This window comes from Pteropus medius, unplaced genomic scaffold (assembly GCF_902729225.1).
Source record: "Pteropus medius unplaced genomic scaffold, Ma_sr-lr_union100, whole genome shotgun sequence".
NCBI classification, from domain to species: Eukaryota; Metazoa; Chordata; class Mammalia; order Chiroptera; family Pteropodidae; genus Pteropus; species Pteropus medius.
The window spans coordinates 591,032-612,250 of NW_024344321.1; the positions used below are offsets into that span (position 1 = coordinate 591,032).

Here is a 21,219-nt window from a genome sequence, read left to right on the forward strand (position 1 = left end):
GGCCAGGCCTGGGAAAATGTGCCTCCTCCACAGTGGCTCCCAGTGGCTCAATGCACCCTTTGGAGCTCCTCCTCTCACAATTGCACCCACTTGTTGAAGTCGAGCTAGTCACTGTCAAGCTGGGATTCGGCACAGTCCAGCAGACCTCAAAATTAGGTCCTCAGATCACACAGTACATGAGAATCCTCTAGGCTACTTGCTAAATGCTAATTCCTGGGCCCCACCCCAGAGCTACTGAAGCCAAAGCCTGGGGGTAAACCCAAGATTCCACTTTTGTTATCAGGCTCTTTGGGCGATAAATGCCTAAAGAGGTGCCTCTTTCCTGGACAGACTGGCCCAAGAAGGACAGGACATAGACAGACACTGCATCCTGTGCCTTAAGACACCTGTTTATTGGGGACACAACTCTGCGACAGGGATGACAGGAATCGTACCAAAAATAGCGACGTCTACAGGGCCCCTAAAGGGGCTTAGAAGGGTACAGTGCCCCCCCCACCCCCACCCATTGTACAAAAATAAACTCTCACGCCTATGGACCAGCAAGGACTGGCAGAGTGGCTCCTCAATAGGGGCACAACCCTCTCTGCCAGCCCTGGGACCCCGTTCTTTGATCCTCACCCCTGCCACTTCTAAGGCACTGTGACTCCCCTGGGCTGGGTGGGTACTTCCCGCCCACTCTCCTATGCCCTCCACAACCTTCACCTCTGGTCCACCTGGGGCTGGGATATGGGTCCCATGCTGCCCCCTGCTGGCTGCTCTACCCAACTACCTCTAGCGCTCCCCCGCTCCGGCGGGGTAAGCTCACTAAGCTAACCGCCCCTAAGAGGGCTCCCTACCGTTCTTGGCCCCCCAGCCCCACCTCTCCGGATCTCGACAGCCCGGGGCCCTCCTCCCCTTCCTGCGGAGGGCTGGGAGGGGTCTCTCCTGACGGTGCTCGGACATAGGGCTGAGATGTATCAGCCTGGGGCGGCCGGCGGCCCCGAGCTCGGCGGCTGTGGTGCACTTGCAGATGCAAGGCCATGAGCTCAGGGGCTCCAGTGGCGAAAGGGCAGAAGAGGCAACGGTGAAGGGCACCCCCCGGCCCGGCCTCGCCTCCCGGCCCCGCCCGCAGGGACAGGTCCAGGGGTTCGGCCTCACCGCCTCGCCCGTTGCGCAGGGTCCTCCCAGGGCTGGCGGGCTTTCGACGGGACCCCGGCCCAGCACCACTGGAAGGCCGGGGACTCGTGGCACCCTCTATCCAGGTCGCGGGCTGCGGAGCTGCCTTGGCTCCGGGCGTCTGGGCCGAACCCCGCTGGGAAGGGGGTGGCGGCTCTGGGGGTGGCCCAGGGCCGGCCCCACTCCTCTGCTCCCGGTGATGGCGCTGCAGGTGATACTTGAGCGAGCCGGATTGGGTGCCTGCATAGTCGCAGTGCGGACACTTGTAGGGCCGCTCGCCTGGGGAGAGGAGGGTGCGGTAAAGTCACAATAATGACCGCTGCCCGCCCCATCTGCATTTCGCTCAATGTACAGATCTCTGGACCAGGAAAATATACTGCCTCTCCACCCCTCTGATTTAATAAAGGACTGCCCAACGTCCTCATCTGGCCAGTCTGAAGGCTGCTGAACGTCATCTCTAGTGGCCCTCTCACCTCTCTTCCTGCCCTCCAGTGTTCTCCTCGTCCTGGAGGCTGCCCCCTTACCTGTGTGCACTCGCAGGTGCACTTTGAGGTGATGCGCTGAGCGGAAAGATTTTCCGCAGAAGGGACAATCCTTGCCAGTGGCCCCTCGGCCCCCTTCAGGCCGGGTCCCTCCAATTAACAGCCCATTCTCTTCTGCAATACAAGCGTTAAAGGAAGTCAGAGGGTACCTTTGCCCTAATCCTATAAGAACCACGCACCCCACAATGACCCCAGAAAATTGCTTCCCTTTTGGGCCCAGGAGGAAACAGCATGCTTGGGGGAATGAGTTGGATTTGCTGTAAATTGAGTTGGTGGTCTCAGAAGGTGGTAAAGCTCCAAGGGGAGAAGCAAGAAATAAGATGCAGGTGCTTTTTTAAAGGAAGAGTACAGGAGGAGAGTGGTGGTGTCAGAGATGCCCAGGATTTGGAAAATCTCGGAGAAGCCCCTTACGTACCCTGCGTGGCAGTAGGTCTTGCCGTGGCCCCCACAGCCTGTGCAGAGTGCCCGGGCCCCTCCCCTGGGCGCGGATGCAGTGACGCCAGAGGGCCCAGTGCCCTGTTCCGGGCCCAGGTCTCCTCCTCGGCCTCCACCACCTCCTCTTCCTCTTCAGGCTCCTCGGCACGGTGCCGCCGAGCCCGGGCTGGGAGAGCAGAAGGCAGGGGGCGGAAGCCTCCGAAGCTGCGGCCAGCCCCAGGCTCAGCGCCCTCGCCATTGGGCCGGGCTTCGCCAGCTCGCAGGCTCAGGTAGCCTAGGAGGCTCGCAGGCTCACGGCGCTCAGCTGGTGTGGGCGCTGGGGCCAAGAGAAGCGCAGGGCCCAGCGGCTCATAGGCCAGCAGACCCAGGTCAGGAGGCTGGGGGGCCCGGGCAGGCCCGGAACCAGGCCCCGGGGCACGCAGTGGGCCCAGCTTGCTGGCGTGCACTTTCATATGGTTCTTAAGGAACCAGGGCTCCTTGAAACATCGGCCACACACAGGGCACGCATGATCGAAGGAGGCCTTGTGCTTGCGCATGTGGCCCTTGAGAAACCAGGACTGCGTAAAGCTCTGACCACACACTTGACAACGGAACTCTGGAGGCGCAGGGGGCTCCTCAGGGGCGGCGGGCGCAGGGGCAGGGGTTGCCGCACGTTCAGGCTCCGGGTCAGGTTCCAGCTCTGGCTCTGGCTCCGGCTTGGGGACTGATCTGGATTCAGGCTGTGGTGGGGGCTGAGGCTGGGGCGCGGCCGAAGTGGCCGCCAGGGGGCGCTCAGGAGCTCCGTGGGCCGTCAGGCTGTGGTGTAGCAGCTCCTCCTCCTGGCTGGAACCGAAACTACACAGGCCGCACTTCCAGGGCCTGTGTAGGATGTGCAAGTGGCGTTCGCGCTCCGCCGCGGTGCGAAACTTGCCTTTGCAGAAGGGACAACGGAAGGCGGACGACGAAGGAGCTTGGGGCCGTGCCAGGCTCTCAGTGGCAGGGGTGACCTGCACGCCCCCTGAGCTTCGGGGTCTCCCCAACCGGGCCTCGCGCAATAGCGCACGCTCCTCCAACTCCAGCAACAGGCGCGCCGCAGGGCTGCGCGGGCGCTCAGGCTGGTGTGTGCGCAGGTGCGAGCGCAATAGGGCCCGCTGCGCTGCCCGGTGGCCGCAGTGCGGGCACTGGAAGGCCTGGGCACCTGGATGTGCCCTCAGGTGCAAAGCCAGGATGGAGTTGAAACGGAAGCGCTTCCCGCATACAGGGCAGGGAAAGCGTCTTTCGCCAGCGCGACTCTCAGACCAGCCCACCGCTCCCATTACTGAAGACCCCACGCTCACTCCTGGCCCGTTAGAGTAGCGCTGCAGATCCAGTTCGCCGTCGAAGGCCGGCGGTGACGGCGCTAAATGGCCACCCGGGGCACGGGGACGTGAGCCCTGTGGAGAAAGAAGTATATAGAGCAAAGGGTGGAGAAAGGAGAGTTGTGGGGTAAGCAAAGGCATGGAGGGCCAGAAGAACCCGAGGGAAGGTGGGCTGGGGCCTGAACCAGGTTCACTGGGTACCCTTCTCACTCACCTTGGGGAATTTGGGGAAATGAATGGAAATGGAGCTGTTGGGGCCACAGAGATAACTTCTAATAATGGCAGGCCAGAAGAGAGAGGTAGGGAAGAGAGGGACTGTAGTTGTAGGTACTTGCAGGTTCAGGCCAGAGCTTCACTCACCTCCATGGACCCCCTTCACATTCTTTGGTTCTGGGGAGTGCAGAGGAGGAGGAAAAGCTGCTAGTGAAGGCAACAGGTGCTGAAGAGCTAAAGCAAGAGAGACAGATTTGGAGTAAAAGATGAGTCCTGATTTTCAGCACTGGGAAGTGTCACCCCCAACCCCACAATCTTAGCACCTTGTATTACTGAAACCTATCCCTTCTCCCTCCTTGCATCCTGAGGCAGGAGGGGGCTGCTGTCTTCAAAACTTGTACTCCTTGATTTGCCAAGCTCACAAAGCTCCCTGATAACATACTTCTTCCCCCAAATAGGTTTTAAATGCCTGGTCCAGAACTACCACCACCACCCCTGGTGGTGGAGGGGGACCATCACAGTATAACCCTCTCATTTAGTTTGGGCTTTGCAGCTTGATGAGCCAGTGGGGTGGGCTTGCCATGCTCTCCAGTTATCCAAATGGGACTAGTTGCTCTCAGACCCCTAACTAACCAGCCAGCCAAACATCCCTCCGGGCTCCACAATCCTTCCTTCTGCCCTTACCCTGTCTTTCTGTCTTTCCCCCTCATTCTCCCTCCCTCCGCTTGGATTCCTGATCCATTCATTTCCATTCATTACAGAGACTCATTCATGCATGGGAGAGAAACACCTCCCAGCAGCAGAGAGTCTGGAGACAGACAGAGGGGGAGGGGCACGAAGGGGGAGAGAGCCAGAGGGAGAGGGAATGAAGAGAGAGTTGGGGGGGAGGAGTGGAAGTTCAGGGGCGCTGCTGGCCTGGAGAAGGGGTTAAAAACTGCAAATACCAGATAGGATTCATCCCCATGTTTCAAACCTTGGAGCCTGCAGTTTGATGGGGCATCTCAGCCCCTTTGTCCAGGGCTGTTCCGAAGCAGGCTTTCCTCCTCTCTGCAGGGGAGAGGCTCCCTCACACAAGAGGAGGATTACACTGGCTCTGAGCTCAAGAGGCTGGAGTGAGGGACGGGGGGCGGGGCTGGGCCATCTGCACAGATAGGGGCTCAGCACATGCTCTGAGCAAGAAAGGGTTAAAATTCTCCAGGCTAAAATTCCCTGGGCCTGGGATGTGCAGAGCTCCAGTTCTAAGGAAGGAGAAGAGCACTGAGAAGAGGATGGGGTGGGGGTGGGGGGGGCAGTCTCCTGATTCTAAGCTGCAGAGGAGGTTAGCATTAGGACTTAGAAGCAATCCCAGAATTAAGATTCATGGAAATAGGCCTGGGACGATGACCAGAAATTGGTCAGTATAAGTATACCTTCTTGCTTACATGTAGAATGTTTTCTAGTCAAGGCTAGACAAATGTGGGCCTAACCTTTTTGTTTTTTTGTTTTTTTGTTTTTTTTTGGTCTGAGATAGAAAGAATATTTGAGATATAAAATAAAGAACTTCCTTACAATAGACATTGTGAAACTGAAATGGGTTACTGACAAAGAAAAGGACTCAAGCATTACTTTGCTTAAGAATCTTTAGTGGAAGAGAACTGGGCCAGGAGTCAGCCCAATTTACTTATCAGCAAAGAGAAGAGGCTCTGGAGGTCTGAGGCTTCTTTAATTTTTGGTATTTAGTGAATGTGATAAGACACCATAACAGGCAGGTACCTGTTACATGTGGAATCTGGGTTATGGGAATTTTATTAACAGGAAGTTAATTAACAAAGTGTTCTTGTCCAAGGGTCACTAAACAACCTCCACCACCAAATATTTGTATTTTTTTAGCACCAAATTAAGAGCATCCGCTCTCATCTTCTGGATTCTCCAAATAAATCCTTCCTGGGACCAAGAGCTAGCCAGGCTCACTAAGTAGTATATCATGAAAGGTGAATTAGAGTAGGACTGAGTGGTACAAGGCTATTGTGGGCCCAGTCTGACCATTAATAGCCCTGCAATCTTCAGCAAATCACTTAACCTCCCAGTTTACTCATCTGTTAAATAAGGGGGATGGACTAATTTATATTGATGGTCCCTTCCAGCTTGAAAGTTTTGTAGTTCTGAGTCACAGGACTCTTCTGGACCCCAGAGAGAAGTTAAAACAAATGGTCATCTCTTCAGTACCATGGAGAGTGCTGTGGGCTACCAGAGGAGCTACTGTGGCTACCTCAGTACACTAGATAGGGCTATGAAGTGCTAGAGGGGCTACGTTTGCCATTTTAGCACCATAGTTACAGCTGAGAAAAGCTAGAGGATTTTTTTTTTTTTAATTCCTATCTGGGAGCCATGGGGGAGGGGAAGGAGAGAACAGTGGTACCAGGGGGATTATTTTTGCCTTTTGGATGACACTGAAAATAGACAGATGTAATAGAAAATAGATGTAACTAGAAGAATTTTAATTAGCTATAAGGAGTGTCCTGACAGTTACAGTTTGTACATCCCAGAATGAGTGACTGAGGCATCGTATTTGGGTCCATCACATTCTGTTGCTCTCCTGGGGATTCCCGGAACATCCTGGTGTACAGCCAATCTGGTATATTCAGAGGAAGCAGATGGTGGGGGAGGAGGGAGAAGGCTGGGAATACTGCATGGTCATAGCTGACTAACCTATGGGCACATACTCTGATTCTGAGAAGATTCTAGGGCCCCTGAAACTGCCTGTAGAATAGCAAGCAAAATAACTAATGAGAGGTTGACCTTGTATCTGAGGCAAGTAAAGAAGGAATAGGGCAAAGCTCCTTCCCCCAAAACAAAACAAAAAAACCTGCTGTGTACACAGCAATTTCTAGGATGGAAATGCAGTGATCCACAAGAAGACCCAAATTAGAGCTGTATTCTCAAGCTGGGTAAGTTTCCCCAGATGGTGGCCTCAAATCAACAGAACCCACTGAGAGACCCTCCTAGTCCAAGTCAACAGATTCTGAATCACCTCCACACCACACCAGGTCCTAGGCACCTGATCTTATGAGTTTTTCTCAATAGGAGAAAGCATTAACAGGGCTCAAGATTCTATTAACTGTCTTGGAACCCAGGTCATAAATGTACTGCCCATGGGCAATAATCAAGTTTTTTTTATAGTCAGGCCCTCAACACCATCCACGAGACTTAGCCAGACAGTAGCACTGACCTACTTTCCACCCCGACTGGGAATTCGGGGTTATCTTGCCCTTATTTGGGTTCCATAAGGATGCAAGGCCAGGGGTAGGGATCAGAAATCTTTCCAAAGCAACAAGCCAATTACTTTTATGTGCTGGGAGTGCTGGTGGGGAAGGGGGTGTGAACCACCAAACCTTGCTGTGAGGGAAGGATGGAGAGGTTGGTGAGAAGACTCTGAGAAACAACAGGGACAGATACATAGAAACATACGCTGGATGGAAGACCATGCAGATTGTCCCTCAAGCCATGTGGTTCAAAAGTTTTTGGGGGCAAAGTGTAAGGGGCAAGAGTTCAGGACTACTGAGGTGTGGTCATGACTAGGCCTCTGTCACGAGTCATTTCTAATTCTTGATGTTTTCCCATCTGTTGAGAATCCTACGCCTCCCAAGTCCTCTAACAATTATGATTATTGCATTGGACGGGGTTAAAAGGAGAGGGAGCTTCGTAGGTGGTCTCGAGTCAAGACCTTTATCACACAGACATCCCCATAGCTCACTTTTATGGTCTCTTCTCCATGGTCCTCTGAACCTCACGGCTCAGGTAGCTCCTCCAAACTGACCCCAGTCACAGCTTTTACACTGAGTTCTTGGTAAAGCCCCCTTTCCTCCATCCTCACCAACCGGAGTTGGGGACATGGAATCTCGGTCTAGACTCCAAATATACAGCAGAAGGCAAGGGGAAGGTACACCTGCTCACCTACTGCCATCTCAACATTGTGAATCCTATTCCAGAGGCATGTCCCAACTTGACCCCTCTTCTGAAAGTTGTGGAGGACCTGGATTTGGGGGAGAGGGCGTGGAGCCAGCCCTAAGTCCCCTTAACTGGAGCTGAACCTAGAAAGGTCAGTCTTAGCACCCATATGGGCCTCAGTCCTGGGATTAGGGGGTGGGGGTGGGCAGGAGAGCCTCTGGGAAAATCCACTTCCCAGAGGTAGGTTGGCAAGTAGGGCAGGACCTGTGATCCTGCACAGGAGGTTCTTCCGGCAGCACCCCAGACCCTTCCCGGGTTAGATAAGCCAGAAGGATGATGGGGGGCAGGGTTGGGAGACTGGAAGGCCAGGGCTCAGCTACCCAGGCCGGGAGAACAAAAGCTGAGTTGCAGCCGCCTCCGCTGCTGCCGCCGGCCGAGCTCTTTGTGACACTTTGTTTGGGACGCAGAGAGGGAAGCACCCCCCATCCACTCCCCTCCCCCACTCCTGCTCCCAGGGAGTTTGGGTCCCTTCCCCCTCTTCCATCAGCCCTACCTGGGCCTGGGGGCTCTCATCCACTCTGGATCACCGCTCGGCCGCCCCGCACCCCCAGGCCCCTCGCGCCCTGCCTTCGCCTCCCCACAAAGATCGCCTGTCCCCGTCCCCCCCCCACCACTGTCATTCTTCCCTTGGTAGTGTCCTGCTTTCCTGGATCCCCCACCCTGCCTCTCCTAGAGGCCCCCCCATAGCTCTCCAGGTGCCTGAGGCTGCCGCCCCCACCCTGCCCCCCCCCCCCAGGGAGCCTGGAAGAAGTTTGCTCTGGGGCTTGAGCGTGGAGGTGTTCTCGCCCCCTCTGCCTTGTGGCACTCTGCCTGAGCCTCCTATGCAGGAGGCCCCTCTCCGGGGAGGGGGGAGGGGCTGGGGTGGGGGCTGGGGCAGGCAGGGGGGCGGAGTGGGGGAGCAGGTTACCTCACTAGGCCCTCCTCCTGGCATGGTTAGTGGATGGCAGGTGGCGGCATGGCGGGCAAGGCGGGGCGGTGGCCATGGTGTGCGGGCTGCCAAGCCAAGGGGCTGGGGGATGCGGCCTGGCCCTGCCCCTGAGCCTGGCCCCCCCAAAGCCCCTCTCCGGCCGCTGGTCCCCCTGCCCCCGGCCCCGTCTGCATTGTGCAGGTGGTGGAGGGCCCGGCCATTAAAGGAGATGCATGGGAAGTGCAGGCGCGGCTGGAGCTGCGCGGGAGGGAGTGGAGGCTCTGGGCCTGGGAGCTGGGGACTGGGAGCCTGGGAGGAGGAGGGTGGTCGCCAGGGGCAGGGGGCAAAAGGGTAGTTCTGGGAGACGGGGGGCGCCGTCGAGGTGGAGGAAGGAGGGGGTGGGAAGCAGATCTACTGGGGACTGGAAGAGATTTTGAAAGGTCATCTCGTCCTTCCCCCAGCCTCCAAGCAGCTCTGCCCCTCCCACCCTAAACCCGGACATACCAGGGAAGGAGTTGGCTCTGCCGCTCTTTCTGCCTCAACATGCACAGACTGGGGAAGTTCTTCCTGGGGTTTTATCTCAAAGCCTCTCCCTTACAATTTCTGTCTCTCTTTTTGGGGAGGAGGAGGGGCGATTATAGAGATAGTAAATGTCTGCCGTATAAGAAACATTATTAAAGTTACTCTTCGGTCCTTTCTGTTCCTGATAAACAATTCCTGCGCCTTCCTCTCGAATTCTGTTTTCCATTTCTTAAGTCACTTAAATGGCTCTTCATACAACAAATATTTACTGAGTGCTTACTGAGTACCAGGCACTATGCTCGGCGCTGTGGGGGATGAATAGATGAGGCGAGGGAATGTAGTACCCTCCCTCGAGATTGTAATCTAAACAGTGGCTACAAATTTGTAAGTAGGATACTCAGATTTAATCAATATTTACTGGATGCCTGTTCACATACTTAATAGTATATAATCCTTACAATAACAATCTGAAATATAATTAGTCTGCATTTACAGGGAAGGCAAATGAGACTAACGAGTCTCTTTCCACTAGCCTGCCAGCTCAGGAATCCTAAATGCAAGCCCAATGTCTCACATTCTGTTAGGCCATCGCCACTAAATAAAATTAATACACATGGAGATGGAGGAGGGAGTTAGATGCACAACAATTCAGGTCCCTTTAAATGTGACACTTTGTTCTTTCCCACTCCCCAGGAAAGAAGAGGGCACAATGCTCCAATGTGTGTTGGCCCAGCACTGAGCAGGGCAGAAGTGGCTTACAAAAAAGGCCACTTGCCTCTCAGGACTCTATCTCCTGGTACTAACTCCCAGGGGTCTCCTGGCTCAGTCCCCTTCTTATCATCAATAATAATAATAGCCACTAACATTTATTGAGCACTATGTGCCAGGTGCTGGGCTGAGCTGATTCATCTGCATTTTCTCTTTTGGTACTCAAGGCAACCCTGTGCTATTATTAATGTCCCTTTACAGGTAAGGAAATAGATTAAGCAACTTGCACAAGGTCATCCAGATAGATCTGGAATTTGAACATAGGTCTGGTTGCCTCCAGACCTCACGCTCTGCACCAAGATGGACCTTTCCTATTTCGATCTCTAGAGTATATATTTGAGCCCAGCTGTTTCTGCTTCTTACTGTAGAAATAAACGTCCCCAGCTTAGCTTCCGAATAAGCCCTTTAGTATATGGGCGTCGGGCACAAAAGTATGACCTCATCAGCACCACTAATGGTTACTAAGCACCCACCATGCATCAACAACTCTTCACACTCATATAATTCACACTCACACACACCACACACACACACACACACACACACACTGTGTTTGATCACTCAGTTTGAACAAACTGAGGTTCAACTAGGTAAAATAATGTATACAAGGTCACACAGCTAGGAAAGTGGAAGAGCTGAGATTTTAGTCCAGGTTGGCCTGGCTGCAAGGCAACTTGTCTCTCTCAAAAAGATTGTTTCAATTCCGTCCTTCCCAAGACTGATCAATTGGGGACTATCTTCTGTACATGTCTAGCTGCAGGTTATTATCGCTGAGTCAAAAACAATCCCCACTATAAACAGGGGGCCCCATCCACTTAGTCAATGTCCCATCCAGACCAAATTCTTCAAGAAAAAAAGGAGAGGAGAAACCATCCAGAGAGTGAAAGACAGGAAGCCAGGGGAATTAAACCTTGGCAGGTCTTGGGACAAAGCTACAAGCAGTAATGACGGGACCAATCTAGACAGTAATGTGCAATTTCCCTAGGGAACAGCAAGTAATTTGAGGAAATCAAAAAAAAAAAAGAGAGAGAAAGATTATATGAAAATGGGGGGAAACTGGGGCCCAGGGTGGTAGTGTCCATGGCTGAGTGATCAGTAGAGGAACCCAGGATGGGCAGAGATGAGGGCAACAGGAAATGGGAACAAAGCAAAGCAGGGCTGGGTGTCTTGTGGAGTCAACTGAAGCTGATGTCTACTCAGGGCCACTTCCTGGATCCTTAGGCTCTCATAGAGACCTTCGCCCCACCACACCCCAGGCCTGACAACCTGTCTCTGCCAGGACAAGTTTGTTGTCTCCTCTGAGCTGCAGGCCCCGCCAGGAGCTCCAGGCCAAGCTGAATCCCATCCCTTCGGAGTAGCTGCTTCAGACTAGGTAGGTGAGAGGCCCTGAGCCTCAATTCCCTGGATATTAGAAGCAGACAGAGAGGCAGCTGAAAGAGATGTTTCTGCATGTCTTGCCTCCAGATAGGTGCCATAATACATTTTTCCCAGGAAAGCACTGAGCTTCAGTGGTCAAGGGAGCCATGGAGGACAGAGCCGGTCGGCGAGAGCCAGAGAGATCCAGCCTTCGTCTGGAAAAGCTACAGTACTGGGCAAGGCACAGGCAGAGTGGGCATCTCTTGGTGCTGGCGGTGAGGCCAGGATGCCCCACCCTAAGCTTCAGCATGTTTACTTGTACCCCAATTCAATTCCATCCACGCTTTGTGAGCACCTACCATGTGTTTGAAACTGCTAGGTTCTGAGTGGGAGGCGGGTGGAGAATGCATAGGATAAACAAGGCAGGACCCGTAATCTCCAAGTGGCTTCCATCATGTGGGTACGTAAGTAAACTACAAGATGAGGTAGAACAAATTAATTACCACCCTTCCTCCACTTCCCTGATTGACTGCTTTCCACCACCATGCATTCCTGCAATTGCTGATCTCTAGAAGAAACAGGGATTGGAAGGAGGGAATTCCGGATAGTTCCCCTTCAAACACCCTGCATCTGGCCTCCAGGTGAGCCAGCTATGGCTGGCAGTGGCTGTGGTACCTTCTGCTGTCTCAGTTGCTTGCCTTAACTCTTCTTGTCACATGGCCACAGCACTCCCGCTTGGACCTGGAGCATTGGTAAGACCCACCACAAGGGAGGGTAGAAGGAAGGTCCTGGGGGCCCTTCACTAATGAGGCTAGAGCTCAGCACTTGCCTTTCTCACCATTCAGGGTCTCCTCGCTGGGACTGTTACCCTTGAGCTACGCAGAGCGCCCCGTCTCTGGAAGGTGAAAGGGGAAGATAATGCAATACTACTCTGCCACCCCCCAACACACACACACACACACACACACACACACACACACACACACACACACACACACACACACACCCCTCAGCCCAGGAAGTGGCTCTCTAAATGTTGACTAATCTTATCAGCTCATTTCCCCTAACTGGCCTAAAGGACAGAGGAGGGAAAGCAAAAAGGTTAGAGGGCTGATGGCCCTGTTGGGAGGTGGAGGAATAAGAGCTGAATTTTGTTTTGGGCTAGGTGCAAGTGGGGCTTGGGGTTGCAATGAGTTGCCTAGGCTGGGCAAGGCTGAGCTGGCTCACTGGCAGGTGCGGGCCATGATGATATTCAACACCTTCAATCTGATCTTTGGCTTCATCGTGGTGGTGGTGGAGGTAATGAAGACAGCCTTGGGGCCTGCCCCAACTGTCCCCTCCCAGGTATGGGTTAATAAAGAAGGTGGGAGGATGAAGAGTTAAGAGGAGATGGAGAGTGGAAAGGGCAGGGGCAAACAGGTGCTGGGTCCCTTGCAGCATCCTCAGCCCTGTCTACCTGCAGTTGGACAGCTTGCTGGTGCTGGAGCTCAGCACTGAGGCCTTCGCCCTAGGGGAAGTATTGGTCTCAGCATACTCCCTATTCCTGCTGAGCCAGAGGAAGCCAGGATGCTGCAAGAGCCAGAGTCTGCACTACCAGGAGCTGCAGGAGGTACTGAGGGCAGAAAAGAAAGTATGGAGCAGCTAGTTAGCAGCTCATTTTTTCACTGGCTATCTTGTTCAATGGCACTTAAGGGAAAACAATGGGGCAGGGAGGAAAAGAAGGGGTCCTAGACTGAAAGTGATTGGTTTTCTGGCTTTAGATAATTCTCCCCTAGTGGTGGGTAAGAGGGAATTGGGTATCTAAAGAGTCAGGGCTAGAAATGTGGGGGAAAATTAGGAAGCTGCCTAAATATTGGAATGGCTATGAGAACACGAGAAAAAATGAGAGAGGAGGAGGAGGAAGGTGCTTCTGTCTGGGATTCCTTTCTCACCCCTATAGTTTACTCTCCTCACATCTCTGTCTGGTTTTCAGGGTCTCTCTGAGTTGGAAATTCCTGATTTGGAGAATGGTCCCAAGAGGCCAAGCAGAGCAAACGGAACAAATGAGTGAGCTGGCAAGGGAAGCAGGCAGGTGGCTGCTCTCCTACCCTGTGGGAGCGTTCTCCAGACCCTCCAGCACCCCACGCCACTGAACTCAGAAGCCAGATGGAGTCCCTTTGAGACCTACATGAAGTCCAGTGGAATGCTTTCAGTTTTCGTCCAAACTAGGCCCCTGTCTCTTCTAGCGGAAAGTATACATAGACCAGAGTCTTTCCTCACTCCACTGCCCTGAAAAGCTGCCCATCTGCAGGACATCTTTAAGCCAACTTTCATCTATACCCACTTCCTCTCTTCCATCCTTACCCTCCTCCCCCACGGACTCCCTATACAGCTTAACAACTGCCTCATCTCACTATTTATACTCTTTCCACCTTTCACAATCCCATTCACTCCAAGCCCTGTTCCCGTGCTCGCCCACTCGCTGAAATCAATTCATAGGTGCTTTAGTTTTTCTCCCTCAGATCCGTTTCCTTTCTACTCTAGCAGAGACTACAAGTCCCAGGATGCCCCACTACCTCGCGGCCTGCTGGGAAATAAAGAGCCTTTTCTCCGCGGTGGGGGTGCTGTGCATCTGCTGAGTGACGCGAGGCGCTGGAAGTCGGAGCCTAGCCGAGTTTACTCGGACGCGACCACTGGCCTCACGTTCAGGGAGGAGCCGGGCGGGTTATCCTGCGCTGGGGCTCCGCCACCCCAACCGCGACAACTAAGAGCTGACTGTGGGTCCACACCCCTCTTTCTGCCAGCTTCGGAGATAGGCAGGGGCTGAAGGCTGGCCCTGGGCAGAGCTGGGATTCCCCAGATGCTGTCGCCGCGCCCCCTCCCACAGTGCCCAGGTCCAAAGTCCTGAGACTTGGAGCGCGCGCGAGAAAGGGGTTGGAGATGATGAGTCAGAAGCCCAGCGCTCTTCTCGTCCCCCTCCCCCAGGGCCTGGGCGCCTGAGGAGGACCGGCTCGCTGGGCAGACGGGTGGACGGGGCAGGAAGAGGGAGGGACGCGGCGACCCAACCTAAGAGTTTCCCGCCTCTTGCGAGCACGCGGGTGTAACCAGCCCGCGTTGCCGCCACCCCTTCTTTCCAAAACGGGAACAGGACTGCGCAGGCTCAGCCTCTCGGCAGCCCCGCCGACCTTTGATCCCGGCGGCGGTCGGGTTGCTGAAACTGGTTGCGCTCAACCCCCACCGTTTATGACCTTTACAAGTGTGCAAAGATGAGAAGCTCAGGTGAGCTTGAGAAAAGCCCAAGAAAACTGGGAGGCCCAGTAGTACTAAGCCGGGCAGCCTACTAGCCGCTAGAGAAACTAGAAATTGACTAGAGCTGGAGTACTAAAAGAACTCACCCCAAATTCACATAGTGCCCAGGATGGGTGTGCGCCTCACACTCATTTTTGTTCCCACTTGAGAAGGCTTCTTTCCCTTAGAGAATGCTGCTTCTGGCTTAGCCAAGCCCAGACACCAGTGAGGAAAGAGCGCAGCCTAGCTGCCTTGCCCTAACATTGCAGTGGTGCCAGCGGCAACTCCTTTCTGTTCGTGACACCTTGGGAGTGGTAATAGTCGCCCTATGACAAGGTTGTGTGAGTACTAGGGGGTGGGGACAGTTCTGGGATTAGGTTCTGGGATGGAGAAAACAAGAGCTGCCTCCCCCTTTCTCCTCCTCCCAATCTAACTGCCAGAATAATGGAGAGCTCATGTGTGAAGTACTCAAAATGATTTCCATATCAGAAGGTGGTGGTGAATAAGGAAGCTAAGGGTAAAACTCAACAATTCACTCTGTCTTCCGGATATAGCAGCAGCTCGTAGTGGTATGATCAGAAGTCTAGGCATTGCATTCTAGTTCTTAAAGAAGTTCAATGATCATGCAAATGAACCTTGTATTAGTCAAGGTAGGCTAGGTTATGCTGTAGTAAATGTCAAAATCTCAATGGCTTAAAACCACAAAGGTTAATCTCTCTACGTGTCTAGAGCTGTCTAGAAGGGAGCTCTGCTCACTGTGTTATTCAGGTACTCAAGCAGAAGCAGCTCCATTTTGAGATCCTACTATGTCACCCGAGGCTCAGAGTCACACCTCCCCACCCCCCCAAAAATGATGAATTCTTCATGGGCTTTTAAATGCTTCTGCCTCAAAGGGACACATATCATTTCCACTCATACTTCATTGGCCAAAGCAAGTCATATAGCCACACCCAACTTCGAGATAGCGAGAAGGGCAGTCTTTTCATATGCGTGGAAGGAGAAAGGAAGCAGAAATACTAAAAGAAGAGTTAATCATTTGCAGTGATTCTTGGACGGTTTAGCAGTTGGAACTCATCTGTTCTAGCAGTCATTCCCATATCTACTTTGGTTTTGTTCCATGAACCACTAAATGAAGTTCTTAATAGAAACTTTTCCCCAAAAAATAATAGAACTGAGAGTCAGGAAATCTAAATTCTGGTTTTGTTGTATAAGGTGGAGCAAGTCAAACCTCTCTGAACTACATTTTGCTTACATGGAGATAATAATCATAGTATTTATCATTTCTACCTTACTGGAATATCAAGACTAAAAGAATATTACACATGGAAAAATAATTTAAAACTGAAGCACTTCAGAGGTTGAAAATAAATTGCCTTTGGGATGAAGAATAGTGTAAATGAGTGAACCAGATGGGGTATGAAGTAATAAAGATTGGTGGGGACTGTGGCAAACTAGAGAGCACACATTCTATTTAACAACTTTACCCCCCTTCAACTCCATCCAATTATTGTCATATGGGACTATGGGCCTGGTGTTGCCATAGTTACAATTTTCCTATAAAAGAAGTTCTGACTTTTAAATGAGAAATCTCCTGATATTAAAATGTTAATAACTAATCTTTTTAATTGAGGATAAGATTCAGATTATAGTCCTTCAATTATAGTCTGTTATACAAACATATGGTAGGAATGCAGGTTTTAGATGTGCAATGATGGCCGATTTGTAGGCCTTTAAGCCCTCTTTTGAAATTCAAATCCTGAAGAGGTTGAACATTATGTTCTTAAAACTTTTTAATCAGATCCCTTTATGGCTTTGGTTCTCAAGTTCACTCGACGAGAAGTCCCCCCCTCCCCCTACCATATCCTAGCAGTTATTTGGCAATGTCTGGAGACTTTTGGTAGTAAGAACTGCAGGAGGGGCAGATATGTAAGGAAAAGAGCATTAGATGAGAAGTCAGATCCGAGATTTAGTCCCAGTGCTACTAATGCCCCTTTCCGGTGCATTATCCTCTACCAGCTGCAAGGGAAGACTGAGACTTGTCCTGTGATCTTCATTATTGCCCCCTCCACACTGCCTAGTGCCAGAGTCCCTGGCTGCTCTTTGAAAGCCTTCTGCTTTGCTGCAATGCTTCCCAGCAACCACTTTATCTGCCCCTTCATCAATTTGGCAGCCTTTGTGGAAGTCACTCATATTTTACTTAAATTGCTGCCCATTGGAACTTTACAGAAAGAAGTGACTGTCAACAGATTCCTAATGACGTCAGGTAAAGGCCTTGACCCCAATTCCTCGCTTCAAGCATGGAGAAATGTCTGATTCATATGTGGCTTCGTATGCAGCCGATTTCTGTGGTGACTGGGAAATTCTCCATGTTGAATTTTATCTTCATTTCTTTGATATTCAGTCATTTATTCTGGCCTTGAATTCATGACTATAGATAACCAATGATATTTCCCAAATGAAATATCTGTTTTTGCAGATGGTTCAGGTTTTGTGCCCTGGGCTGTGTCCTCTGCTGCCATCTCGTGGCCTCTCGGCTGCCCCAGTGGCGGTCTCACAAAGAGCTTTCCGCAAGGTTATAGCGTGTGGCAGTGGCTTAGTTGGAGAAACAATCTCTGCACGCTGCGAAAGGCTCCCCAAATCCCTCCCTTGCAATAAGTCCACCAGGGCAGCAGCTCACGCGACCAGGCGTGGAACCTGTATGTCGCGAGCAGGCGGGAGACGCAGGGCCCTTCCGGGTCATCCTGACAGCCTTTGGCCTCAGTGTCTGTTACGCAATGCTGGACATGAGCCACCGAAATCAGTAAACTCATCTACCCAGGAGTAATCCGAGCTGACCTCGCCTGCTCGGCCTGATGAATGCTCCGTATCCTCTCACCATTCACCACCTGGGACTAGGATGTTCTTAGTCTCAGTGAGAAGAGAAGATTGTCCCGTCGGGTTTCTGGAGTTCATTTTTTTTTTTGTCTAGGCCCATTTTGTATTACTTTATGTCCACGCCTTTCATTTTGGCTTGCCCAGTGTTGCTGCCTCAAGTTTGATATTTGATGGCTTGAGCAGAACAGCGGCATCGAGGTCACTGGGAGACAATGTTTCCTATAAATATGACAGGATCAGTGCACTTAAGTTATCAGAGGTCCCTCTCCAGAGTAGAGGGAATCTGGGACACTGTGCTGAGCTGGGCTGCAGGTGACTGAGCAATGACTCAGCACTAGATAAGAGGGCAGGAAAACTCTTACTTAATGCTTTTTATTATTATTATTATTATTATTATAATGTGTTAAAATTTTTTTCAATGACTAAAGCAAATTTGTAGGACTGTCTCTCCTGTTAACCCTGCCTGTACACTTTCCATTTGTTTATGGAGAGCCCTCACTCTACCATTACCCCTAACCCCGGAAGAGGAGGAAGAATGAGGGGGGGGGGTGGAGGGGGGGGTGAGGGGAGAGGAGCAGGAGGAAAGGAACGGGAGGGGAGGGGAGAGGAGGGAGAAGGGAAGTGGAAACCGCTGCCTTTGGTGTTTTAACCTGCTTTCCCCGGTATAAAAATTCCGGGGGAAAGGCCTCCTTGTTTAATTTCCTAGGGCATCAGGCCAGGACAGGCTTTACTAAGCAGCTGTGTGTTGCTCCTCTTTAAAATTCAGATGCCATTTACTTAATGTGAATTATCTTCTATTTCTTTTGTTTCTCCTTCTTTGCCTATGTTTTTTTCTGCTTTGTTTTATTTATATTGTTTTATATTATTCTCGATTCTACTTATCGTCTGAATCTTTGTTTATTTTCCTCATCAGAAAGTTTTCCTATGTCCTATCCAGAGTTAATCAGTTGTCTTCATTGATTTTTGTCTATTTTACCTTGCCTTTGTAAACTTGGTAAACGAAAATTTAAATTCTTGTTTAAAATGTTTTACCCCAAGTTCCAGGTCCCAAAGTATAATTTAATTTGTTTTGCTTCTTTATAATTATGTGTTCCCTTTATGCATAAAGAAAATGTAGTGTGTGTATAGCCGAAACTTATTAGATTTCGTTAACCAATGTCACCATAAAAATAATTAATTATTTATTTTTTTAAAAAAAGAAAAAGAAAATGCGGTGCGCCCACTCTTATGCTTTAGGTAAAGCGAGAGAACTCACAGTCAAGGTACAGAAGAAAGAGGATTGATATCTTTATAAATCTCAAAAATAGTTATGATGAAGAGAAACTGTTTTTTGTGAACCTAATAAGTAAAGCTGGGTCCAATGGTTACTTGTTATAGAGAGGCCAATTTTAGACCAAAAAGAGAAGAAACTGAACACCTTTTCAAAGATGAGCTGCTTTGAAGTTGGGCTCTGAACCTCGGAATATGTTAGGTGTTTCCTGCAGTGCACTTCTGCACTGATAGGTTATTGAAGCAAGTATTCAAATATCAGCTTGAATGGTTGAAATAGATGATCTTTAATTTCTATTCCTCTAGTCACTAGAACAGAGTTTATCAACTGTGACATGATTGACATTTGGGCCAGATCATTCTTTTTTTAATTTTAATTTTTCAATTAGAGTCGACATTCGATATTATTTTATATTAGTTTCAGATGTACTGTGTAGGAGTTAGATATTTATATAATTTACAAAGTGATCCCCCCCACCCCCGGTTAGTTTAGTACCCACCTGGCACTCTACATAGTTATTACAATATTATTGACTGTATTCCCTATGCTGTACTTCACATCCCCGTGACTATTTTGTAACTACTAATTTGTACTTTATCCCTTCACCTTTTTCACCCAGATCCCCAATCCCCCTCCCATCTGGCAATTGCAAGTTCATTCTTTGTATGCACCTGATAATTCTTGATTGTAGAAGGCTTTCCCAACCCTTGGCCTTTAACCACTAGATACCAGCAGCACAGCCAGCCTCTCCCCAGCTGTGATAACCAAAAATCTCCAGACATTGCTAAATGTCTCCTGTGAGGCTAGATAGCTCCACTCCTTGAAAACCAGTGCCTTAGAGAGATGTGATAAAGATTTCAAGAACTTAATGTCTAATTTCTCTTGTATTTTAAAAGAGACCTAAAAGATCTACAAGAACCATATTACACATCCCAAATCTGCAATCCTTCCCTCATTTCTGCCCCTTACTCCCCCTTCTGAATTGTCTATCTTCTATCATTTGGTCACACAAGCTGAATGCCAGTTCCTCTCTCCCATTTCCTATAATCCGAACACTCACCACATTCTATAGATAGTCCTCCTGCTCTTCGTCAGTCCTCTTCTCCTAATCATCACCTCTCACAGACCACAGAAAAAGATTCCTAAATAGTTTATATGCCTCTAGGCTTCTCTTCCTCAGACACATTTTCCATATTAGTCACATAAATGTGACCACTGGCTTCCCTGCTTAAAAGCCCTTCGGTCGTCCCCATCACCTATAAGATCAAGTCCAAGCTTTTTAAAATGGTGCGATGACCCCTGTGATCTGGCTCCTGTCTGCCTTTCCAGTGTCATTTCCCACATCTACTCCCTTGCACTTCACTCTTCAGTGACAGCAATCTGAGGAAGGTGGCATTGGCATGCAGCCTTTATTTTTTTTTAAATTATTAATGAATATGTATGATAAACACTTCCATCCCATCTTTGAGTTGCACCCTCCTTTTTTTTTTTTTTTTCTTTTTGATTAGCCCAAGGATAATGATAATGACAGCACTGACTCAATGATGGGCTGGATGGGGGTCAGGGCTGTTTGTTACGCACAGTAGTGGGAAGTCAAAGCCATATATCGAAATAGCTAAGTCCAAACATTTCACTTTGGTATATACATTTCTTACTTCCATGCCTAATTCAGGTGGTGGTATCTAGTGCTAGCCCCATACCGGCCTTTAGTGTTGCTCTCTGCTACTGATCCTTTCAGACTCAGCTCAGTACTCACCTACGTTAGGAAGCTTTCCTGAGGTCTCCCGCTTCTCCTCTTCCATAGCAGAGAGAAGAAAAGCAATCATTATCACTGCAGACAGAAAGTCAGTACTCCGATGGTTCTGCACAAACAATCCCTATCTTCCATGAATTTCCCCTATATAATTACTTTCCCACTATTTAACGCCCCTAGAAACCCAAACCCCTTTTCCTTGTCTCGTCACTTCTTCACAATTTCTCACCCTTTTATTAAAATGGTATGCATCTAATCACCTCTTTGGGTTTTCATTTCTTTTCTATGAAGGTGCTCTCTGCACATAAAAATTAAAATATTAACACCAAATAAAATTTGTATGCCTTTTGTCCTGTTAATTTGGCTTTTGTCAATTTGCAAGTTATTTTCCCTTCCTACAATTGAAATGATTATTTGTGTGTCCACCTTTGAAACAAGAACTGGGTTTTATACATCTTTATAACCCCAGACCTGGCCAAGTAGATGGCATACAGGAGACATTCAGTAAATGTTTACTGAATGAATGAATAGGCTAAGTCAGAAGGAGCCTTTAGAAGTCATTCTACTCCACATAGAAACACCAGTGCAACATTCTAATAGTCACTCCTCTCTGCTCAAATGTTAACAATATTGGTGCCACTGAGAAAAATGCCACTGAGTGAGAAAAATCACTCAAACATGGCAACTGATGCCACAACAAATTCATGATCTCTAACTGCAATTAGATCCTAAAGGCTGCACTGTAATACTGCTATTAGCAACTCTCAATTTCTGCAGCCACTTTATGTTTTTTACCTTCTCGGTAGTTATTCTAAAGTGCATCTGGAAGGGAA

The 21,219-nt window shown here is 50.1% G+C and overlaps 2 protein-coding genes and 1 pseudogene across 8 annotated transcripts; 2 read left to right on the forward strand and 1 right to left on the reverse strand.

Moving 5' to 3' along the window:
• Positions 1–363: 363 nt before the first annotated feature.
• Positions 364–14,752, reverse strand: ZNF219 (zinc finger protein 219). 6 transcript variants are annotated; one of them, XM_039869831.1, is made up of 6 exons: positions 9,081–9,099; positions 7,616–7,694; positions 3,830–3,916; positions 2,113–3,544; positions 1,680–1,811; positions 364–1,434 (listed from the first exon to the last, which is right to left on the reverse strand). In XM_039869831.1, the coding sequence occupies exons 3-6, from the start codon at positions 3,833–3,835 to the stop codon at positions 833–835; spliced, it is 2,172 nt and encodes a 723-aa protein (XP_039725765.1). In that variant the 5' UTR covers positions 3,836–3,916; positions 7,616–7,694; positions 9,081–9,099; the 3' UTR covers positions 364–832. The 6 variants fall into 6 exon arrangements, with proteins under 6 accessions (XP_039725765.1, XP_039725764.1, XP_039725766.1 ...); XM_039869830.1 differs by lacking the exon at positions 9,081–9,099 and adding an exon at positions 8,163–8,214; XM_039869832.1 differs by lacking the exons at positions 7,616–7,694; positions 9,081–9,099 and adding an exon at positions 14,597–14,752.
• TMEM253 (transmembrane protein 253) lies at positions 10,902–14,602 on the forward strand. Of its 2 annotated transcripts, XM_039869855.1 has the most exons (8): positions 10,902–11,238; positions 11,331–11,497; positions 11,864–11,974; positions 12,068–12,124; positions 12,456–12,566; positions 12,685–12,831; positions 13,195–13,293; positions 13,746–14,602. In XM_039869855.1, the coding sequence occupies exons 2-7, from the start codon at positions 11,390–11,392 to the stop codon at positions 13,270–13,272; spliced, it is 612 nt and encodes a 203-aa protein (XP_039725789.1). In that variant the 5' UTR covers positions 10,902–11,238; positions 11,331–11,389; the 3' UTR covers positions 13,273–13,293; positions 13,746–14,602. The 2 variants fall into 2 exon arrangements, with proteins under 2 accessions (XP_039725789.1, XP_039725788.1); XM_039869854.1 differs by having other exon boundaries at positions 10,902–11,497; positions 13,195–14,602.
• Positions 14,753–20,909: 6,157 nt separating the features above from the next.
• LOC120608092 (mitotic spindle assembly checkpoint protein MAD2A-like) overlaps positions 20,910–21,219 on the forward strand; it is a 6,671-nt pseudogene continuing 6,361 nt past the window's right edge.